We start from the raw sequence: 20,696 nt of genomic DNA, 5'->3' as shown, positions 1-20,696 counted from the left end.
TTTAAAATTTAGTTTCATTTAAAAGTATACTTAATTACTGAGGTATAAACATACTATATTGGATTATCTGAGCGGGTCAAGCCAAAATAAAATTTTTTCCTGTAAATTTGATTACTTTTTGATAAGCATTCGGGTGAGCAATAATCAGAATACAGAAATATATACACATGTATTTATATATACTTATACATTTATTTAAATGTGAGAATCTAAATTGTTTCAAGGAGTCACAACATTTTGAAACAAAAATGTGAAGTTAGGCTGTTGTAATGGACAGACTAATAGGAAAGCAAGTCTCACCAGTTTCTCACTTGACCATTCTACTCCCTGGCTTTCTGCCCTGCACTCTGTGCCTGGAGGTGGGTTACATTGTTACCTTGCAGATGGATTGACCACACAGCCTCTTGTAAAGTACTGGTTTAATGTCCCTGTATTCTCTAAGGTAAATTGGCCTTAAGAGAGTTTTGTTTTCCAGCTGATAATAATAAAAGCAAATTGCATTATATCAAAATATATTTAAGCAGTTTGACAGTATTAATACTTTCTTCAATTCTTTTTCTTTTATAAAAGTAATACTTGTATATTGTAGAAATTAAGCACACTTGTGATGGTATAGAAAGGAATGAATGAGCACCCGTAATTGTGGCAACCAGAGATAACCACTGTTGTATTTTTCATTCTAGTTCTTTGTCAATCCATTTTTATATAGATGAGGTCATACTATATATACCATTTTGAATCCTGAATTTTATACTTGGAAAAATGTGTATGACATAATATCACTTTGTAGAAAGCTTTTTATAAACATTTTATTGATTGCATTATTTCATCATATGAAAGTACCTCACTGAATTATAACTCTGTTGAACATGTATGTTTCCAATGTTGTAATATAAAAATAATACTGTGATAAACAGTTTGGTACATAAGTATTTGCATATTGGGTTAGTTTTTTAAGATTTCTATGTATATAATTACTGGTACAAATAATGAGCATTTAAAGATTTTATTATATGTTGCCAAATCACTGTTTAGAAAGGGTGTGATGGTTTCCCCCTAACACTGTCAGGGAATTCCTGCGTCTCTGCATTCTTGATATTGTTGAGATGATCTCAATTCAGAATTTGAAGTCTGTATTTATAAACCATACAGTCCACAGTATGATTCCATTGTGGTTAACTGAAAGTTCAAAGTATCCCAATATCAGCTGAAAATGTTTTCTCAAGCTTTTGAATTATTGAGGAAATTTCCTCACTTCTTCATGTTGTACAGATACAGTTTGGTGTTCATTTTGAAAACAACTCTTTTCTTTCCCCCTTTATTAATGGCATTTTATTTCCAAACAGGAAACATACCTGGTAAAATTTATTTAGGTCCAATCAGACTGTTGCATAGGGGCACGTGTGCACACACAGCCACATTCACTGGTGGTCAGATTTGCAAATCCCCATCAACAGCAAAGTTTAGAAATGGTGTCTGCCATATTTTACCTTCTTCCAACACACACTGTTTGAGGGCCAGCTTTATTAGCTTTAGAGAATCAGATCAATTGGGTCACATGGAAAAAAGGCTAGCTTAAATATGTTATTGACATTACATGAAAAAAATAGTTTCTGAAAATTCGAACCACTACTTTGTTTAATTAGCACAACTTACTTTGCACACACTGTGTCCCATCTACCAAACTAGGAATTAAGCATACAAATTGAATAAGACATGGTACCTGCCCTCAACTGCTCTATTTTAGTGGGAGAAACAGCTGCATATATGGAGATGGGCTCCAGAAGTTTTAAAGGTAGAATCAACAAAGGTGGTATTCAGCTGTAAGCTTAGAATAGAATTTTGATAGGTTTTTGAAGTTCTACCATTATAATTATTATGAAAATAATAAACATCAAATAACTTTGCCTTTAGTATTTTAAACCAGGGATGCCTGGGTGGCTCAGTCGGTTAAGCATCTGCCTTCAGCTCAGGTCATGAACCAGGGTCCTGGGATTAGCCCCCAGTAAGACTCCCTGCTCAGTGAGGAGTCTCTTCTCCCTCTGACTTCCTAATGCTTATGTGTGTGCCCTCTGTCTCTTTCTCTCAAGTAAATAAAATCTTTAAAATTATTTCAAATCAGTACATGTTTTAATCTTAGATGCTCATAAATCTTTCACACTCAAAAAAACATAAAACAGACTTTCCATGAAGATTTTTTAACGATGGTTTCACCCACAAGATAACATTTCTTAGTCCTCCTATAGCAAGGCTTAGAGGATGGCATATAACTTCTTTTTATATATACATGTTTTAATATACAAATAGGTATTGGGAAGATGGCCCTGGTCACCTTAATGTAGTATCCATTATCACATCTTTATATATCAGTTGTAATTCAGATCTTTGCTGAGGATCTGTTGGATGTGGGTTCAGCATTCATTTGTGTAGTCCTCTCCCAAGGAGCTTCCAGGCCAACCGGAGAGAGAAACAAGCCATTGTAAATGTATGGAAAGTCTACACTGCAAGTTTGTACAAGGTGTTTTGAGAATGCAGAGAAGGATAGCATTAGGAATTTCTGATCGTCTCTTACTGAATGTTTTCTGTAATTAGTATGCTCCTTTGATTGCCTATCTAAAAATTGGAATAAAACTGATGCGTCACTTGGTATAGAAGATAAAGTTCCTAGAAAGGAAAACTTACAACTTTAAATTAATTTTCATTTAATTTGTTTTCCCCAGCACTTCTGAAGTGTTACAGAATATAGTTAGGAAACAAATTGGAGAATAAATATGTTTAGAAGCAGGTCTACCCTTTTCAGCGTTTGAAGCCTCCTCAGTAGACCTTGGGAGATGGGGTTCCATTTCAGAGCTTTACTGTTCACCAGCTAAGAGAGCCCAGACAGATTTCATCCATACCCTGGGGTCTTGTTTCTTGACAACTAGCAGCTTTTAACAAGCTCATAATTAGGAATTTCCACTGTATTAAGTACAAACATGTTTCTGTGTAGATATAGAGGGTTATTGTTTGACCATCTCCTGTTCTTTATAAACTTAATAGAGACACGCCATTGGTTAATGGTTAATGCGACATTTACATGAAACCATGGAGTCTTGAGTCCAAATGACAGTTCTCTGGCATAGGTAGCAGTCTATGGTCTAACTATTCTTTTTCATTATTTCCAACCAGCTTTCAAAGCTTTGCTCTGGTCACACTAGAGCCTTTCCTGGTCCTCAGACACCCCGGACACATTCCTGACATTTGTGCTTATCGTTCTCTCGCTGGGAATGTTCATCCTCCCATGGCTCCCCTCTTGCCTTCTTACGGGCCTTGACCCATGTGTCACTTCCTTAGAGATGGCTTCCCCACCCACCCATCTAAGCTTCCATTTTATCATAGAATATGTCATTATATTATGTAGGTATTTCTGTGTTTTCATTGTTTGTCTCTCCACTGCAGTCTCGCCTCTGTGATGGCAAGAACCATGGAAGTTTTGTTCTCTGCTGCTCCCTCAGAATCTGGAATAGGCCCAATACAAGTTAGCTCTCAGAAATATTGTGGGATAAGTGAATGTTGAGTAGGAAGTTGCAAAGATACCCTAATATCAGTATAGGCTTAGCTCTTCTGACCCAGAGCCTGAACCCTTAATGAATGTGCATGTTTGGTGGATTTGAACACAGCATTAGTTGGTGAGACTTGGCCAAACGGATTGGCTGTTTCCGGAGCAGCCCTGTCAGCACAGTGGAAATGTTGTGAGCTGATGTGAGGTTCTCAGCTAAGCTGGTTCCCAGGGACCTTTCTCTAAACCATACATGCCTTTTTTTTTTTTCCCTTTTCTTCTGAGAGTGCTTATTTCTCAATTAGATTCTTAAGTAGTTTTTTTAAGGAAGTCCCCAATACATGGTAAATGAATTTGTTAGAATTACTTTGAAGTTATAATGATCCTGAGACTTCCTACCTTGAGTAAATTTACATTTACTCCACTTTGTTTATAGGAAAAATCATACATCTCCATAAAAATACTTGTGAAAGAATATATTTTAATATCTGCTTGTGGTAGTTACATGGAAGACCTCATCTGTTGACTTTGATTTTTACTATCAAAACAGATATTGTTAATTTATTCATTCAAACAGCATATTATAGAGAAAACATCCGTATTGAATGTATTTTTCTTGTCCAGTATGGCTTTTAAAAGTTATTAAATCAGTCATTTATTAAAGCAAAAAATATATGTATAATACAATCAGCTATTATAAGCCAGAACTGTTTTAGACATAATTAGTTGAATAAAATACAATTCCTCTACCCTCATCAGGCTTTCAACCCTGCACTGGGAAATGGGTTTGAGGTGGACAAGTAATTAGGCAGATACAATATGCTGCTGTATTAAGTGACGGAGAGATACTTACAAGGTGTTCATCAATTGCACCTTGAGACACCTAACTTAACTCCTGGCTTGTGGTGGATTGAAGAAAGTTATATGTAATCCAAATCATGAGTTCTTCAGGTGAAGGTTGGAGTGCAGAACAGTGATGACAGATGGGACGGGGCAAGGACAGTAGGTGGGAACCAGATTATGAAGAAGTTTATAAGAGGTATTAAGTGGTTATAATTGAACCTTGAAATTTGACTTGGGGATCTGAAATGTTTTGAGGAGAATGGCCTATTCAAATTTTTGCTTAAAAAAAGATCACTCTGGCTTCCATGTCTGGGATGGATTTGGGAGTTTTTTTGTTGTTTTGTTTTGTTTTGTTTTGTTTTGTTTATAGCTGGGTTAGGGTAGAAGGAGGGATGGAGGTTATGCTTAAAATCCAGGGCAGATAAAATAATGGCTTGTACTGCCTGACACTGACCCACCGATGACAAGTCTGCTCCATTTGTTTCTTAATAAGGTGTCAACCAACGGATGCTTTTTTCAAACCATAAGAATAAACTTATTTCCTTTCTTAAGGTGGTTGTGGTATAAAGCCTGGTGATAGGGCTAGTTCTTTTCAAAAATAACTTCCATCTTCACAGAAGGGAAGGGGGCCCAATGTGCTCAGACCTCATGCCCCCAACTTCAGTTAGTAAGTTTTCAGTGGTTTTGAGGTAAGTTGTTTTTGTTTTCCTTTTCCCTTCTATGCTTTCCTATGACAGTAGCATACTTTAACTAGAGTTGAGTTTGGCATTTGCCCAGGAGAAACGTGTACACACAAGGGATGCTGACAAGTCTATGCTGGCCTTTTCTTGTCACTGCATTACCACTTGGCTTTGTCTGTCTAGGTACCTGAATGGAGTGGGGAGAAATGGAGCAGCCCCAGTGCTCCTGGAGCTGGCCAATGAGGTAATGTTATTGTTATTATTTTATTTAAACCTGCATATAAAACCTAAGGGGCCTATCTAGAGTAGCTTTGCTTGGAATTATAATTAACCCTAAAACCCTAAAGAAAGAGGTTTTGAGGTGCATTAGACATTTAAATTGCTCCCTGGTCTCTTTGTAGTTTTAATAATTGGACAAGGAACTTCATATACTAATAAATCAGTTAACATAATTAGTCTACTTCTTTTAAAGCAAATGTATAAACAGCTTCTTGGTTTCTTATTTTGTGGGAAATTTCAGCCAAACAGCTCAGGACATGCCCATCTTTGGATATGTTGTCTTAATTTAGTGTGAGAAATACCTGTGTTAAATAAGGAGGTGCATGCCAAGAAAACCTATTCTAACTACTATAAAAATGAAGAGAAAAATTGTGAACTTAAAAATGTAATGTTTACTTGATTTTTTTTTGTTAGCAAACTTTTATTAATGTAAAAGATACGTGCCTTGTAGAAAAGTCTCTTTATATGAAAAAACATACTTTTCTTACTACCACCAAGTATAAAGTGATTTATTGAACTTATTTGTTAACTCTGATCTGCCTCTGTTTGGGGAAACAAATAATAGTCTTACATTTAAAAAAAGGAAACCCTAAAGATTTCCCATGAATGAAGAAGCTGTAAAAAGTTCATAATAGTGGCGGAGAGCATACTGAAAAATAAAATATTTAATTCCTAAACTTTGAAATATTTATCCACTGTAATAAGAGCAATACAATATTTAGTCTAACTTGGAACTGCTTATGCAAACCTCACAGGGATGGAATGCAATGTACACTGTTTTCGTGTTGCATTATAATGGAAAACATAGAAGCAAGGCAGAAAATGTGTGTTTGCATTAAAGATGACTCAGTACTGTGAGCATTAAGTGTTGTGGTAGCAGCAAGTTCTACATGTTACATTAGCAAGGAAGGATGGTTTCTCTCACAGCTTCTGTCTGCTGTGCACCACTACAGTCAGCAAATGAGCAATTACCTATCAGTTACTAGAAGGTTTTAATAGTCTAGGCAGTGTCTACACCATCTGATAGGATAGTTAACATATAAAATGCACGTCTCCTCCTAGCAAAACACGTATTCAGCTTTTTTTCTACTTCTAAAGCAAGGTGGTTTTTAAATGTCTTCAGACCTGTTTGTTATGAGTTGATTCTGTTAACAACTTGAGGTTAGTATGCTGTAACTAGGAATTTAGTGATTGTCCTTTATGAAAAAAAATAAAGGAGGGAGCTAACAGCATCTGGAAATAATGTGGTGCAAATATGGTACTCATTTTTATAGACAATGATATTGATGACATAAGTTTTACGTAGTAGCAATTTATATTCATTTGAATTTTTAATGGATGGTTCTGTAGAGCTTAGTTTATTTAGCTGCCTTCATGGTCCACCTTCTGGTACTATGGAATATTTTAAGCCACTAACACATTTTCTCCTAGGTCGGTAAACCTGTTATTTATTATGAATGTATAGAATACTTAACTAAAAAAAACCAAGGAGATATTGAAGATATTTTCTGTCCTTTGGCTTCAGATTATCATAGAGATAATAGCACTTTCTGAGTGACTGCAAATGCATCAGGGAAATTTGGGAATGACTGGTACCAGATTATGGTTTCTAAACAACCAGGCTGCCATTTTTATATGATAGTTAATACCTAAATGACATATGCTTGCATCTGGTGACAGTTGATGTGATGGTAATGCTTTATGAGTCAATATATATTTAATCAGTGGAAACTGTAAAAATTGATGAGAAATATATAACATTGGTATGTTACAGTGTGCAGTCGTGCTCTTAAATAAGAACACTGTATTGTTGATTTGGGGGCCAGAGACTAGATATGGTCATCAGTGCTTTTAGAGATATCTTAATACTAATTTTCCTATATCAAGACTAAAAATGAACATTTTAGGAAATCTCGTTTTGTTCATAATAATAAGATCAGTCATTCTGCTCTCTCCACACAAATATTTTCAAGTGAGATTTGAAGCACTATGAATTTTACTTACATGCTAAATTCTGACGTGAAGCATGATGGCCCTATTTCAGAGAAAGATGGACACATGATTAATATGAAAATTAGGGGGATGCAAGTACCTGAACTAATAAGGTAGTCCTTATTCAGGCTGGACTACCTTCAGTAATTTCACCATTTTTCATGTGTCAGCTCTGATGTGGGTTACTAGGAATAAGCAGCTTCGTGGAAAGCATTTCTTTCTACTTGGGGAATTTAAGGGCATCCAAGTACATACATATTTGAAAAAAACTGTTCATACAAATGAAGCCAGCCTTTTTGTCTAGTTACTAAATCAAGATAAAATTTTGGTATGAAGACAGGACTTGAAAACCTGTCAAAAAAAATTCATGGTGATAATATATGAGGAACATTTGCTATCTTACATCTAAGATAAAAAGACTTATTTTAGGGGAACATTAATGCCCTTGAAAAACACACACCTATTTTCTGGGGAAATTAAATCCATGGTTAATAAAAGATCTGACAACCAAAAAGAAAACAGTATGTTTCCAAAAGAGTAGATGTATTTTTAATTAATTAAAATGACCATTGGCTTGAGTATTCCTGTTTTCTGTTTGATCCTTTGGAAGAAAGTTACTTCCTTGGGTTCTGTATTAACTAAATTGATAGGTAACATTTCAGATAAGCCTAAGGATGGGGTTCTTACAGGGATTATTATTGTTGTTTTTTATTATTAATGTCTCTACAGTATCAAACAAGATAGTAAACAAGGTATTTGATATGTAAGGAACTTATACCAAAACTTGGGTTCAGGCTTTAAGGATAAAATAAACTAAAATCAGTAAAATCTGTATTTTTAATGGCTAAGGAAATTTAAGGCAGTTTCTGGAAGTAACCACTAACAGAAGGGTTTTTGTTTTTTTTTTAAATTCAAAACAATGTAAATATAGACAGTTGAAAGAATGAAGAATGGTTAGAATGCTAAGTAATATTGGCCTACTGGTGGAAAAAACTGGGGAGAGTTGAGAGAAGTCCCTTTCACTGTTTTAGATGAATACATTTCCAAGTTGTTCCATCCTTTTGCTCCAGTATTATATGCAATAAATTTGGCCCACTTATTTTTTCACCAGCACAGATCATACTTGCTATAATTTTATTATGATGGAAGCCACCAAGAGTAGGAAAGATTTTAATGAATGATGCTTGCTGTGGTTGATTAAAATCGACTTAATCTTCAGTGTTGACAAAATATTGGAATATCAACTCATTGCACAACTTGACAGTTTTAATTTTCTATTTCTATTTCATAAAGGTGGACTATGCACCCTCATTAATGGCTCGGATTATACTGGAGAGGTTTCTACAAGAGCATGAGGAAACTCCACGTGAGTTATCTTTTTTCTTTTTTCTAATGGTACTCTTTTCCTCCCTTCCCCCAATTTAAAAATAATTTACACAGCATTTCAAGTCACTTAATGAGAGCCAGATTCCAAAACAGCTATCATGAACGGTTAATGACAATTAAATGCAATATAAAGGACCACCCACAACTTTAGTCCTCAGAATAATGCTTTCTTCTTTGTCTAAATTCTACATCCACCTCTTCATTCAGCAAAATAGACAATGTGTATCAAACTCAATTGATTCATCTTTCATATATAGAACAAGATACATCATTTAAAAAACCACTGTCAGGAACTGGCTCCAGAAGAAACATTCATCCTTTTTATTTTAATTCAGACTGGAGAAGTACTACTTCCAAATGCAAACGTGAATTTCACTGGTCTTCATACAAGAAAATAAAAAATAAAAAAAGGAAAGAATAGAGCTACAGGAGGAGGTTCAAGCCTAAATTAATTTGCCACTGAAAAAATACATTTTGTTATTTTCTCTGTGTCAACTGCATGATTAAAACCGGCTGTTAAGTGAGCTCTGGGGATGTGCTCGTAAAAGATTTATGAGTAATATTCAATGTGATATTCAAAGTGAGTCATGAATATCAGGATAATTGCTCTCAGTGCTGGCTCTTTTACTAGGCAGGAGTTTGTCAACTGCCCCATAAATATTTGCCTAGTCTCATGTAAAAAAGACAATTTCATCTTCTGCATTTTTATTACCTAGTGTAATGTTTACCTTTGGAGCTTAGCTGTGGTAGAATAGGTAAAAAGCTTTGGAATATGCTTTATGCATATAATCTTCCCCCTTTGAAAGTAGAAGATAATACCTACTAAAATATCATTCCGTAGTACACGTTGGATTTTTATTTTTTTACTCTTTGTCAGGGATTTCTCCTTTGATTTTCTTTGAATCTGCAGTTATCAGTGACTGGTGGCCCAGTTACCTCGTGAAGGTTTCATTTGAATGAATTAAGTACTTCCCCTAAAAATTCAATATCATTTCAATAGATGTAGCCTCTAAAGTAACCTGCAGTGATGCTTCATGAGCAAATCACATGATGTCAGAATGGTATGGTTTCGATTTAATCAAGAAAGAGATTAAAGTGGATGTGTGTTATTTTCAACTTCGCCGCAGTGCCGCCATTTGTCAAAGTCAACCTTCTGATTGCTTTGGACCTACTGCTATCCAGGTCTTGTCAAAATAGTAGTCGGAACAGTCTGAGCAGGTAGACTGGCCTCTACAGAGCAGCGTCAAACACACTAAAACAGAATTCATTGACTTGTGAATTATGAAGTTAATAGGTTGATCATAAATTTTGTAGCCGTTAATTTATCTTTATAACACTGGCACATCTTCAGTACATTTTTCTTTTTATTTTGTACCATTTTATATGGGGGAGTTAAATAGTACTGAATATAATTTTGATGTATACTGTGTATCAGAATTCCTATAATTCCAATGCTAGGATTAAATGTCTTGCATGAATACACTGGAGAAGGACATGAGCATATTTAGAAACATATCAAGGAAAGGGTATTTTAAGAATGTGGCTTCTTGGAAAGGAGGCAAATGTAAATATTGTATGCTTGAATTACACTATGATTATGTATAATCAAATAACTGTATTTGGAGGCTTTTTCTTTTCTAATTGTTTGGGTTAATGGCTGTTTTATTGTGAGTTGTTACAGAGTCAGAATTTTTTTTTTCCTTTAAGTAAAATCATGACAGATATTTGATGTTATTTTTAATCATCATACCAGGCTATTGTGAATCCACCTCTTTAACTCTGTACTTGCCAGTGGGCTGCCTGCCTGTCAGAAAGCTTTGAAATTCTCTTCTGGCTAGCAAATGATTTTAGAAATCTTCCTATGATTATATGACAAACCATTGTTAGAGGTTTATCATCTTAAAAATAACAGAAAAATGTTAAAATTATTGCTAGACTGTAGAACTTCATTCACTTGGAGGATGATGCTGGGTTGTCTTCCTTTCTTTTCTTTGTCTTTCTCATCCCTCCTCCTTTCTTTCTTCCCCCTTTCCCCCTCCTGAAGTAAAGAGCTTTAAAATACTGTGGCTTATATTCTGACACTTTCTTCCCCTTCACAGCAGCGACCTGGCTGGCCTTTGGCAATGAAATTCAATGCACATGGCTCCGCAGTCAAATCATCAAATTTCCCTGTGTGTATATTAGAGTTTTGTAATGTGTTTCCATTATGAAACAATGCGGGGATAATTGTCTTTGGTAGCAATTAGCTAACAGGTTTGTTCAGTGCTATTGGCAGAGGCATCCATCATCCCCCTCCCTGACCACACTTTTTGTCTAGTGTGGACTATGGAGATCAATAGAATTCTATATAGGGGAAATCACCTCAGCTTTAATGAGCTGCAAGTCTCAGTCAGTCTTGGTTTGTATTTTTAATTTTTTCCTTTTAAAATTAGAAATAGGGGGAAAAAATCCTATTCCTTTGGGGGTGGAGAGTACTGTGTATGTACCATTACTTTCACTAGATCAATGCTCAGTTTTAAATTGTTTTTCTTTCTATAAAAAGGTGTAACTAACAACATGGGGCACATAAAATGTGATTTCAGTAATATATACTTTAATAATAACTACTTTTAAGGAGCACTGTTGGGTTTTTGTGAGATAATTTTTAGAGTGTGTTATGTACATTCTGCCCAGTGTCTCAGTAGTTAGAAAGAATCCTAAATGGCACTTTGAGAACAGTTTTGTTGTACTCACTTTTCTGTTGCCCCTGGTTAAATAATGTTTTACAGTCCTTTAGAATACTTTTGTGTCGCACTGTTGCTTACTTTACAACAAAACTAACATACTGATAGCATAGGTGTAGAGACTGAGTTTCAGAGAAGGTAAGTGACTTGGCCATGGTCCTAATTGTTACTACATAAAGCTGGCCCCAGAGCCCAGATTCCAAATTAAATCTGTTCAATTGAACTGTGTCACCGTTCTTCCTCCCAAATTAGACAGTATAGGGAAGTTTACTCACATTGCACCATTTTCTTTTCCTCACGAAATCCAAATAGAGTATGAAGTTGTTCTGAGCGAGAATAGGTAACATTTTCATGGTTTTCTGTGGCCTCAGAGTAACCCAGCGAGGTAGGTGAGGCATAAAAGGCCAGTTCACAGGTTAGGAAACAGACTGTAAGAAATTATAAATGCCAAGTGGTGGTGAAGGGCATAGAGGTGAATGGCGGTGCTCGAATTCAAGTCCTCTGGTTGTTCATCAAGCTTCTTCTACTACGTTGTAGTGAGTACAGTACCAGTTAGATTAATTGTTGGGAAAATGCTGTCAGAATAGGACTGCAGGTTTTTATGTCACGTTACAGACCTGTGCAAAAACAGGAGATGAGAAGAAGAGCGCTTTACTATCATGCCGTCAGTTCCAGTGATTGAACCCTACCCCACTCAGCAGTCTTTCTTCTTATCGTAGGATATTACCAACAGCATTTTAATTAATAATGAGTAACAGGTAAATTACATTTGGGTCTATTTTCTTAAAAGTGAAAGCCCTTACATTTTCAACAAAGTATCAAAATGCATTTTTTCCCGTTTTTGTCATGTTTTCTAATTGCACCAATGAAGAGTGTAATTGACCAGTTACAGACTGGGCTGTTAAGGAAGCCTGAATTTTAAATCCATGTTTTAAAATCTACCCCTGGGATCTCACCTTCTCATCTTAACTTTTATAAGAAGGCTAAAGACCTTACCTTTGTTGTTGTTGTTGTTGTTGTATTGTGCTCCCCAATGTTAGCACATATTCTATTCCCCAATTAGTCTCGAATATGAAACATGTGAGTGAATGAATGATAAATGAGTTGAGTGTCCCAGTTCTTAGTGACATGCTACTGGATATGATTAGACTTAGAGTAGTCCCTTACTAACAATTCTGGAACATTGATTCCTTTGGAATTCATGTGTTCTATTCTTCTGCAGTTCATCAAGACTTATATGAGTGTTGTCTGTATCCTGAGCACCAAGTACTGTGGTAGTTGGGAAGAGGAATAAAATTCACAATTTTTCCATCAGAGAACTCATAATTTAGTGGGATGTGTGAGGCACATACATAATAATTATCTTTCCATATGTGCTTTTAGAGGTCATACAGACTGGAAGGAGTCAGTACCTTTTGGTTTATAGAATGTGTGGAAGTTTTATGGGCTGGAGGAGTATGGCTGCAGGGGAAGGCCATTTAAGACAGAGAACTGTGTGAACCAAGGATGGAAATGAAAAAGTGTAAGATCTGCTTAAGGACAGTCCGGAGTTGCCAACTAAAAAACTCATATATAGATTCATGGTAGGAATTAAAGTTGGCCAGATTCAGTTAGGATTAGATAATAAAGATACTGAATTCCAGGTGTGGCTATTTGTATTGAATTAGCAGGCAGTGGGAAACTATCGATGGTTCTAAATGGCAGAATGACATGATCAGAGCTTTTTTTTTTTTTTTTAATGGTAGTGCTTTTCAATAAGACAGATGCAAAGGATATCATTTACCTAGCAGTAATCAGAATTCTCCATAATTCCTAGTGCTTTTCTGTAATTCCCCTCACTCTTCCACTCAAGAAAGAGTACTGGAAAACAATTGAAGAATAGTAATACTAAATATCCAAGTCAACTTTCATTTATTTAAAAAAAAAAAAGCACTTTTCAGGGGCACCTGGGTGGCTAAATTGGTTAAATGACTGCCTTCAGCTCAGGTCATCATCCTGGAGTCCCAGGATCAAGTGTCACATCGGGCTCCCTGCTCAGTTGAGAGCCTGCTTCTCCCTCTGACCTTGCCCCTCTCATGTTCTCTCTCTCTCTCTCATTCTCTCTCTCTCAAATAAATAAATAAATGAATAAATTTTATAAACTTAAAATAATCACTTTTAGATTTATTTAGTGGTAGTTAGAAGTAATTTATGATACGCTCTATAATGAATTGAGACACAGAACTATGTGTTGCAATGGCAGTTAAAAATCAAGGTTGAAGAAAACATGGCAACACTAAAGAATGGATCGAAGTGAACTGGATGTAGTGAGAGAGAAAAATTAATAAGCTATTAATTATTTTTAGAAAGTTTAAAACAGGTCTGAACTAGGATTTGCACTGGAAGTAAAAGAGGACATAGAGTCTATAGGCATGGCAACGTACTGGACACTGTTGATGAGTAAGTGAAAGAAGTAAGGGTTGCTTTGAATTGGGAAAGGTAAAAAAATTTATTTCACTTTGGGCTACTTAAATGCAGGTACCAGAACACATCTTACAGAATGCTTCTGTGAAGCTGGAAATTTAGGGCTCCTTCTCAAGAACATAGTGTAAATTTGCATCATCTGTAAATGCAATGTTTTTTTTTTTCCAAGATACTTTGAATAGGAGGTGGCAGTCCCCACTCTGTATGTGACTCCTTATTTGATTCATAAGTATTCAACTTACTACTTGATCCTTAGAATAATTAATGATTGACTATCCATTTGTGTGGCACCTTAAATTTTTCTGTTCCCTAAATGGTGGTAAAATGAATATAAGGAATTAATTCATATTCTAGAAATAAATGCCTCATTGAGAAAAGTGAATGCATGGAGCTTCTCTAACAGAATAGAAGGGACTGCTTCCTCCTCTTTGCAAACCTCTTGTTTATTGATTATACATTTATTTAATGGGAAGTATAATTTCTTTACATATTGCAGTATGTTCTTTTCAGCCTCTTATATAATTTCAAACATTTTTTAAAGTCTTAATTAAAAGACTTTTCAAGCTTCAACACCATATGATGTTTTCCATTTCTTGAAAACTCTACTGTATTCTATTCTATACTTTGAATAAGTATAGAATAATATACAGTTCAGGTAAAATTACAGGGGTAGGAATTTGAGCTTATTTTGGACCCTCAGTGTTTGTTGATAAGAATTGTATCAGTGGGTAGGCATTTTCTTCTGCCTACTTCTAGACTTGTTTTTTGCAACTGATAGAATGAGAAAAATGACTTATTTTCACTAGTTTGAAAAAGGAGTATAGAAGCATATTCATTGCATGATAAATATTAATGACAACAATTACACTGAAAACTTTTGTCATTCAAGAAGCTCAGAATTGGAAATTAGATTCCAACTATGCTTTATATACAATGTAGTCAGGGGCATTTAATGAGCTCAATGTTGTCCATGATCGTGGGTATAAGCAGAGGATGGTTACTTGAAATTAAAAATAATCTACCTTGACTGTTAATGTTGATATAATACTGAAGTTCTTCCTCCCTTTATATTTTTTTCAACAGCTTGTAAGGAAAACTTTAAAGTACAAAAAGCAAACTTAATCAGTGAACAAGCTTTTAGCGGAAGGTGGGGACGATGGTGAGAGGGTAGTTGGGTTAGGACAAAAGGGATTACAGAGTTACCTCACGATCTAAAAGATAAGAGTAATCAAGGACTGGTGACACGTAGTTGCTTGATCCCCACCACCCTCACTAGGACTTTGGGAAGAGTCAAGAAGTAAAAATTGGTTCATATAGCCTTGAAGACATTATGCTAAATGAAAAAAGTCAGACACTAAAGGAAAATATTGTATGATTCCATTTACATGAGGTGCTTCAAGTAGGCAAATTCATTGCAACACAAGGTAAAATGGTGGTTGCCAGGCCCAGAAGGAGTAGGGGTTGGGGAGTTACTATTTAATGGGTATGAATGTCAGCTCAGGAATATAAAAAAGTTCTGGAAACAGATGGCAGTGATGGTAGCACAACCACATGTGTGTACTTATTGTTACTGAACGGTACACTTAAAAATGGTTAAAATGATAAATTTTATGTTATGTATATTTTACCAGAATAAAAAAAAAAACTTTAAAAAAGTGGTTCATACATGTATGGTGCTTATAATAGGTAAAATTTTCTGGTATAGTCCTGACTTCATGTAATTTTTTTTTTTCTTTTTAGGGAAAATGAATTTACAATAAAGTGAAATCTTCTTAGAACTTAAAAAAAATGCTTTTATTTACAAAGATTGAAAAATAAAAAACTTTGCTGGTCAATATTTCTTATTTTCTAACTTGATATGAGATACTGATTATTGACATTTCTGGTCATTTCAGAATATTTATTGCAGAACCACGTTGATTTATTTTTTGTCTTTAGAAACACAGTCACTAGAAACATCTTTTGTGTATCTTGAGAGAAGTAGTTAATTTGGATGCCAAATTATATTATATAGTTGCCCCTTTTAATTAAGGAGCTACTTCTTACTCTAGATTCTTTTTTTTTGAATCAGGTAAATTGACTAGGGGTAACAGAATTTTTGTCTGAGTCTAGTGAAGACACTAAATCATTTTCTGAAGGAATTATATTTATAATTATGGAAATTACAGAATGGAAATCAAGAGATATTTTCCTCCCCAAATGATGAGATGCACCAAACTGAGAAATTACCATGGCTTATATTTTTCTGGGGGTTTAATAGCTTAGTTGAATTGCCGCTAAGCCTAGCATCTCTGCGGTTGCTCCCCTCTGCTGTCAGTGTGACACCATCCCTGCCATTGCTTATCCCTTCCCCCCCACAGATAGACACACCTAACAGGAGACTGCAATTTTGTCAGAACCATGTTTCTGAGTGTTGTGCTTCTTGTGTAGATCTGTGCGGAATCCTGAGCTGCGATCTCCCACTTAGTATTAAGCCTTGGCAACCAGTTTTGGCCTCAGTCTTTGGAGTTCCTTTCAGCCTAATTCCTTGTTTCTGCAGAGAACTTCTGAACTTAAAATTTGCCTTTCTTCTAGAGTTGGAAGACCTCATACTTCCACATTCCATGAGTAGTGCTCATTTCTTGCCTCTCATTGTCTGTCACTCTATCCACTGGTTTAGATTACCTTTCAGTTTTGCTCCTTATCTCTTTATTAAGTTTTTAGCTGCTTAAGGCAATTCAAGAAAGCAATAATGATAGCTGGTATTTATATAGCGCATGCTATATGCCAAGTACTTTCTAAGAGCTCTACCAGTTGGACATTTAATCCTCAGAACAGCCCTATGAGAGTAGTAGTAGTAGTAGTGTCTCCATTTTCAGATTAGGAAGCCAAGGAACAGAGATTTTAGGAGACTTGCCCCAGGTCAAACAAGAGGATATCAGAACCTATTCTCTTAATGATTACACTAAACTTCCTCTCTTTGAAAAAAATTATTTTGTCACCACCCAATTCTGTGTCCTGAACCTTGTGTGGGTAAATCATTTTCCTGAGCCAGAAAGTTTATAAATCAACACTGCAGTTCACCAATGTTATTGCTTGGTTACAAACTCCTCAAATTTCCCAGTTTATCCAAAAAAGAGTCTTATTTTTTTGTAGCTCTCAAAGAGACTTTTAAGTGCTTATGTAATTCATTTACTTTTGTCGTATAGCACTATATGTCTTTATAAAAAGGAGTCTTAACATATAAGTGCTTAACCTTTACTTCTTAATGATGAGCTTTTAAATTGTTATTGTGCTGACATAATTAGGTGTAACGCCTAAAATGCTTTGTGTGTATAGCTATAAAAAGAAAGTAATGTGATCTAGGACTGACAGTAAAGCTGTATCTAGGAAAAAATCCTATGGAAGGTTGAAATTGAATGTGGTAACTGCAATTATCTAAAAGGAAGTCTATTACCTTATGATAAAACTGTCAAAATAATGATTGGGTACTCCCACAAATTGTACAGAGAATCAATAAAACCAATATTACGTCACGGTTTGAGAATTTAGGAATTCCACTTTCTCCTAATTCATGAGAGGATGCTAATATATTTAAGAATGAGATAATTGTAAGGGTTTTTTTCCTGCTTCATTTTATAAGTAACTCTTTGCTTGAGAAGCTTGATAAACAACATTCTTGGCAGATATGAATAGTATTTACTCATTAACCAGATAAAAATATACAGACAACATGAGCTACTTTCTTTTGCCTTGCAAGGACATAAAATGCAGCATTTTGTATAGATCTTCTTTGTTGATGGCGAATAACTTCTGTTTCATCGAGGGCCCATGCTTTGACCATTTGGATCCTGGTTGGTCGATCTATGATGTCATTGTATACAAACAAGCTTTTGTATTTTAATGAGGATTACCAAATAATTCTTGCTAAAACTAAATTGTGTATGTAGGTAAATGATTTGTCTTCTTCACTAGGCCACCTAACGTCCAGCTTCTCATTTTCGTCTTTTGATCTAGGAAGGCAGTTTATATAATAATAGAGGAATAATTTGTGGCTTTTTCTCTTGGTTCATCCCTTGGTCTCATATCTCTATGTATTAGTTGACTTGAATTATAAATTTTGTTGATAATATACCTGCCATTTATTTACAACTCTAGGATTGAGAGAATATTAAGGAATTTTGTAGATAACACATGAAACACGTGGATAGAACCTTATTGTTTAAAAAAGTTTTGATAAGTTTTCTTTGACCCATACAATAACCCTTCGACATAGATAGGGCAGATGTTATTTTGTGGTTATATAAATGATAAACAGAAGCTCAGGATAAATGACCAGCCTTGCCGTACACTTAGAAAGGGCAAGAACTGAGGCTTGATCTCGGACCACCTACACCTACTTGTTCTTCTGCTCACCCTCATTATGCATCTGAACGCACAAAAGAAAAAACAAAAGCAATGAGGAGGGAAGGGACCTAAATCTTCGAATTTCAGAGTCACCTTCGTTCCATTATTTAATGATTGTGAGTTAACAGGATTGCTTAGATATTGCCCCCCAGTGCTTAGCTTCTTTTAATGTGAGAAGACTTGATCTTCCTACTGCTTAAATCTCATGTGTTAAAATCTATGTGCATTTCCTCTGGCAGAGTTGGAATCCCAGTTTGATCTCTTATTATCACTTCGGGTAGCTTCTCCGGCAGCCATAGTTTGCTCATCTTCAAAATCAGATAACATCCACCTTTTCTGTTTTACAGACTAAAGATGATTCTGTAAAGCACCTGACATGGTGCGTGGCACATAGTAGGCACTCTAGATGATAGGAACTTTTCAGCAATAGGCAGCAATACTCTTATAGTTCTGCAAACATATGTCTTCTTTCAGTACTCTTGAAATTTGAATTCTGTGGTAATCTCAGATTCTGAAACCTCTTGGAATTCTATTTATGATGCTCTATGTGGAGAGAAATTAATTTTGGTCTTCTTGAAGCACCATAGAATGGAAGGATGAACTCAATTTCCTGAATTCTTTTACTACTTTATTTGTTTTAACTTAATGTGTTTTTTCTTGTAGTAAAAACAACAGCATGTTTGGCCTACCTGTATATATGTACTGTGGAAATTTACAACCCTTTTTTCCGTCTACATAACTAGGTCTTACACTTCAGGAATTCTTTAGCCAACACTTTGTCAAAAGCAACAGGAGTTTTTTGTTTTATTTTGGTGTTGTTTTTAATTGCAATGGAAGGGTTGTTTTTTTTTTTAAGATTATTTATTTATTTATTTGACAGACAGAAATCACAAGTAGGCAGAGAGGCAGGCGGGGGTGGAGGGGGGAAAGCAGGCTCCCTGCTGAGCAGAGATCTCAATGTGGGGCTCTATCCCAGGACCCTGGGATCATGACCTGAGCCTAAGGCAGAGGCTCTAACCCACTGAGCCATCCAGGTGCCCCAAGAAGGATTAAATTTTTTGTGAGCTCATATCTAGGGGCAATTTCACTAAAAAGTTATAACATTTTTTTAGTAAAATTTTTATTGATTTTTTTAGATTTGTAATTTTTATATAATGATATATAATATATAAATATAATAATATATAATATATTATGTGTAATATATAACATAAATAAGTAATAATATATAATATAATATATAAATTTTTTAGACTTATAGCAAAGTTGCCAAGATAGTAGAGTCTTCCCCCTACCTGTCACTCTGTTTTAATTATCACTAATGTTAAAATTATACATCACTGTGTATATTGGTTACCAGTAGGAAACCCACGTCAGTACATTACTATTAACCAGACTCCAGGTTTTATTTGAATTGCACCACTTTTTTCATTGATAACCTTTGGCTGGTGCAGGATCTAGTTCGGGACCCCCATGGTATTTCATTTTGTTTCCTACATCCCATCTGTTGTGTGACAGTTACTCAGTCTTTTCCTGTTTCTGATGACCATGATGGGTTTGAGGAATATCAATTAGGTATTCTGTGTAATGCTTCTCAGTTTTGATTTGTCTGACATTTTCCTCATGATTAGGTTGGGATTTTAGAATTTGGAAAAGAATAGCACAGAGGGGAAGTCTCCTTATCATCCTATCCTATCAAGGAGTACATGATAGCAATACAACTTATCCCTGGTTATGTTAACCTCAATCTCTTGGTTAAGGTAATGTCTGCCAGATTTCTCTACTATTAAGTTACTGTTTTCCCCTTTCCAAACTGTTCTTTGAATTAAAGTCACTAAATTTAGCCTGCACTCAAGGGAAGAGGAAGATTTAACTCCATCTCCTGGAGAGATAGGATTATGTAGATATATTATTTGGAATTCTTCTGTAAGGAAGTTTTGGCTCCTGTATTTATTTATTTACTTAGTCACTTACTTATAGATGCATATGTGACTTGTGATATTTATTTTGTACTTTGGGTTATAATCTCACTGGACAACTTTTATTTAGATTTAGGAATTAAATGTGTGCCACACATTCTAATCTTTTAACCACTCCCCCCCACCGTGTTACCCATAATCTGAGCAGACACATATCTTTGCCTGTTATTGAATTGAATTATTTTACATCAGTCCCAGGTAAAGCCCTTTTTACAAACCAACTGATAAATTCTCTTTGGTTACATACTCTTTATAAAAAGAGGCCTGTCAATGCTAAAGTAAGTGTCAAAGATTAATTTTTTTAATCTGGTCTAAATTTTCATAAATCTGTTATATTTATTAACAAACATTTTTATTTTGTTTTGTTTTGTTTTTGCAAATCAACTAGTTTTGAATATTAGGGACCATACTTTCAGAAATGAAGAAA

The 20,696-nt window shown here is 35.2% G+C and overlaps 1 protein-coding gene across 4 annotated transcripts in view; it reads left to right on the top strand.

Annotated features, from left to right (window-relative positions):
* The window catches only part of CUNH15orf41 (chromosome unknown C15orf41 homolog), a 274,617-nt gene that overhangs the window by 52,382 nt on the left and 201,539 nt on the right, over nucleotides 1–20,696 (top strand). For all 4 annotated transcript variants that reach the window (XM_032856897.1, XM_032856895.1, XM_032856892.1 and 1 more), the window contains 2 exons: nucleotides 5,245–5,305; nucleotides 8,626–8,698. In XM_032856897.1, the coding sequence (XP_032712788.1) occupies nucleotides 5,245–5,305; nucleotides 8,626–8,698 (134 nt within the window). The remainder of the gene's footprint in view (nucleotides 1–5,244; nucleotides 5,306–8,625; nucleotides 8,699–20,696) is intronic.

Source organism: Lontra canadensis, unplaced genomic scaffold (assembly GCF_010015895.1).
Source record: "Lontra canadensis isolate GAN:19392208 unplaced genomic scaffold, GSC_riverotter_1.0 scaffold12, whole genome shotgun sequence".
Lineage (NCBI taxonomy): Eukaryota > Metazoa > Chordata > Mammalia > Carnivora > Mustelidae > Lontra > Lontra canadensis.
Note: the sequence above shows the minus strand (reverse complement) of the source record. Positions and strands in the feature narration are given on the sequence as shown.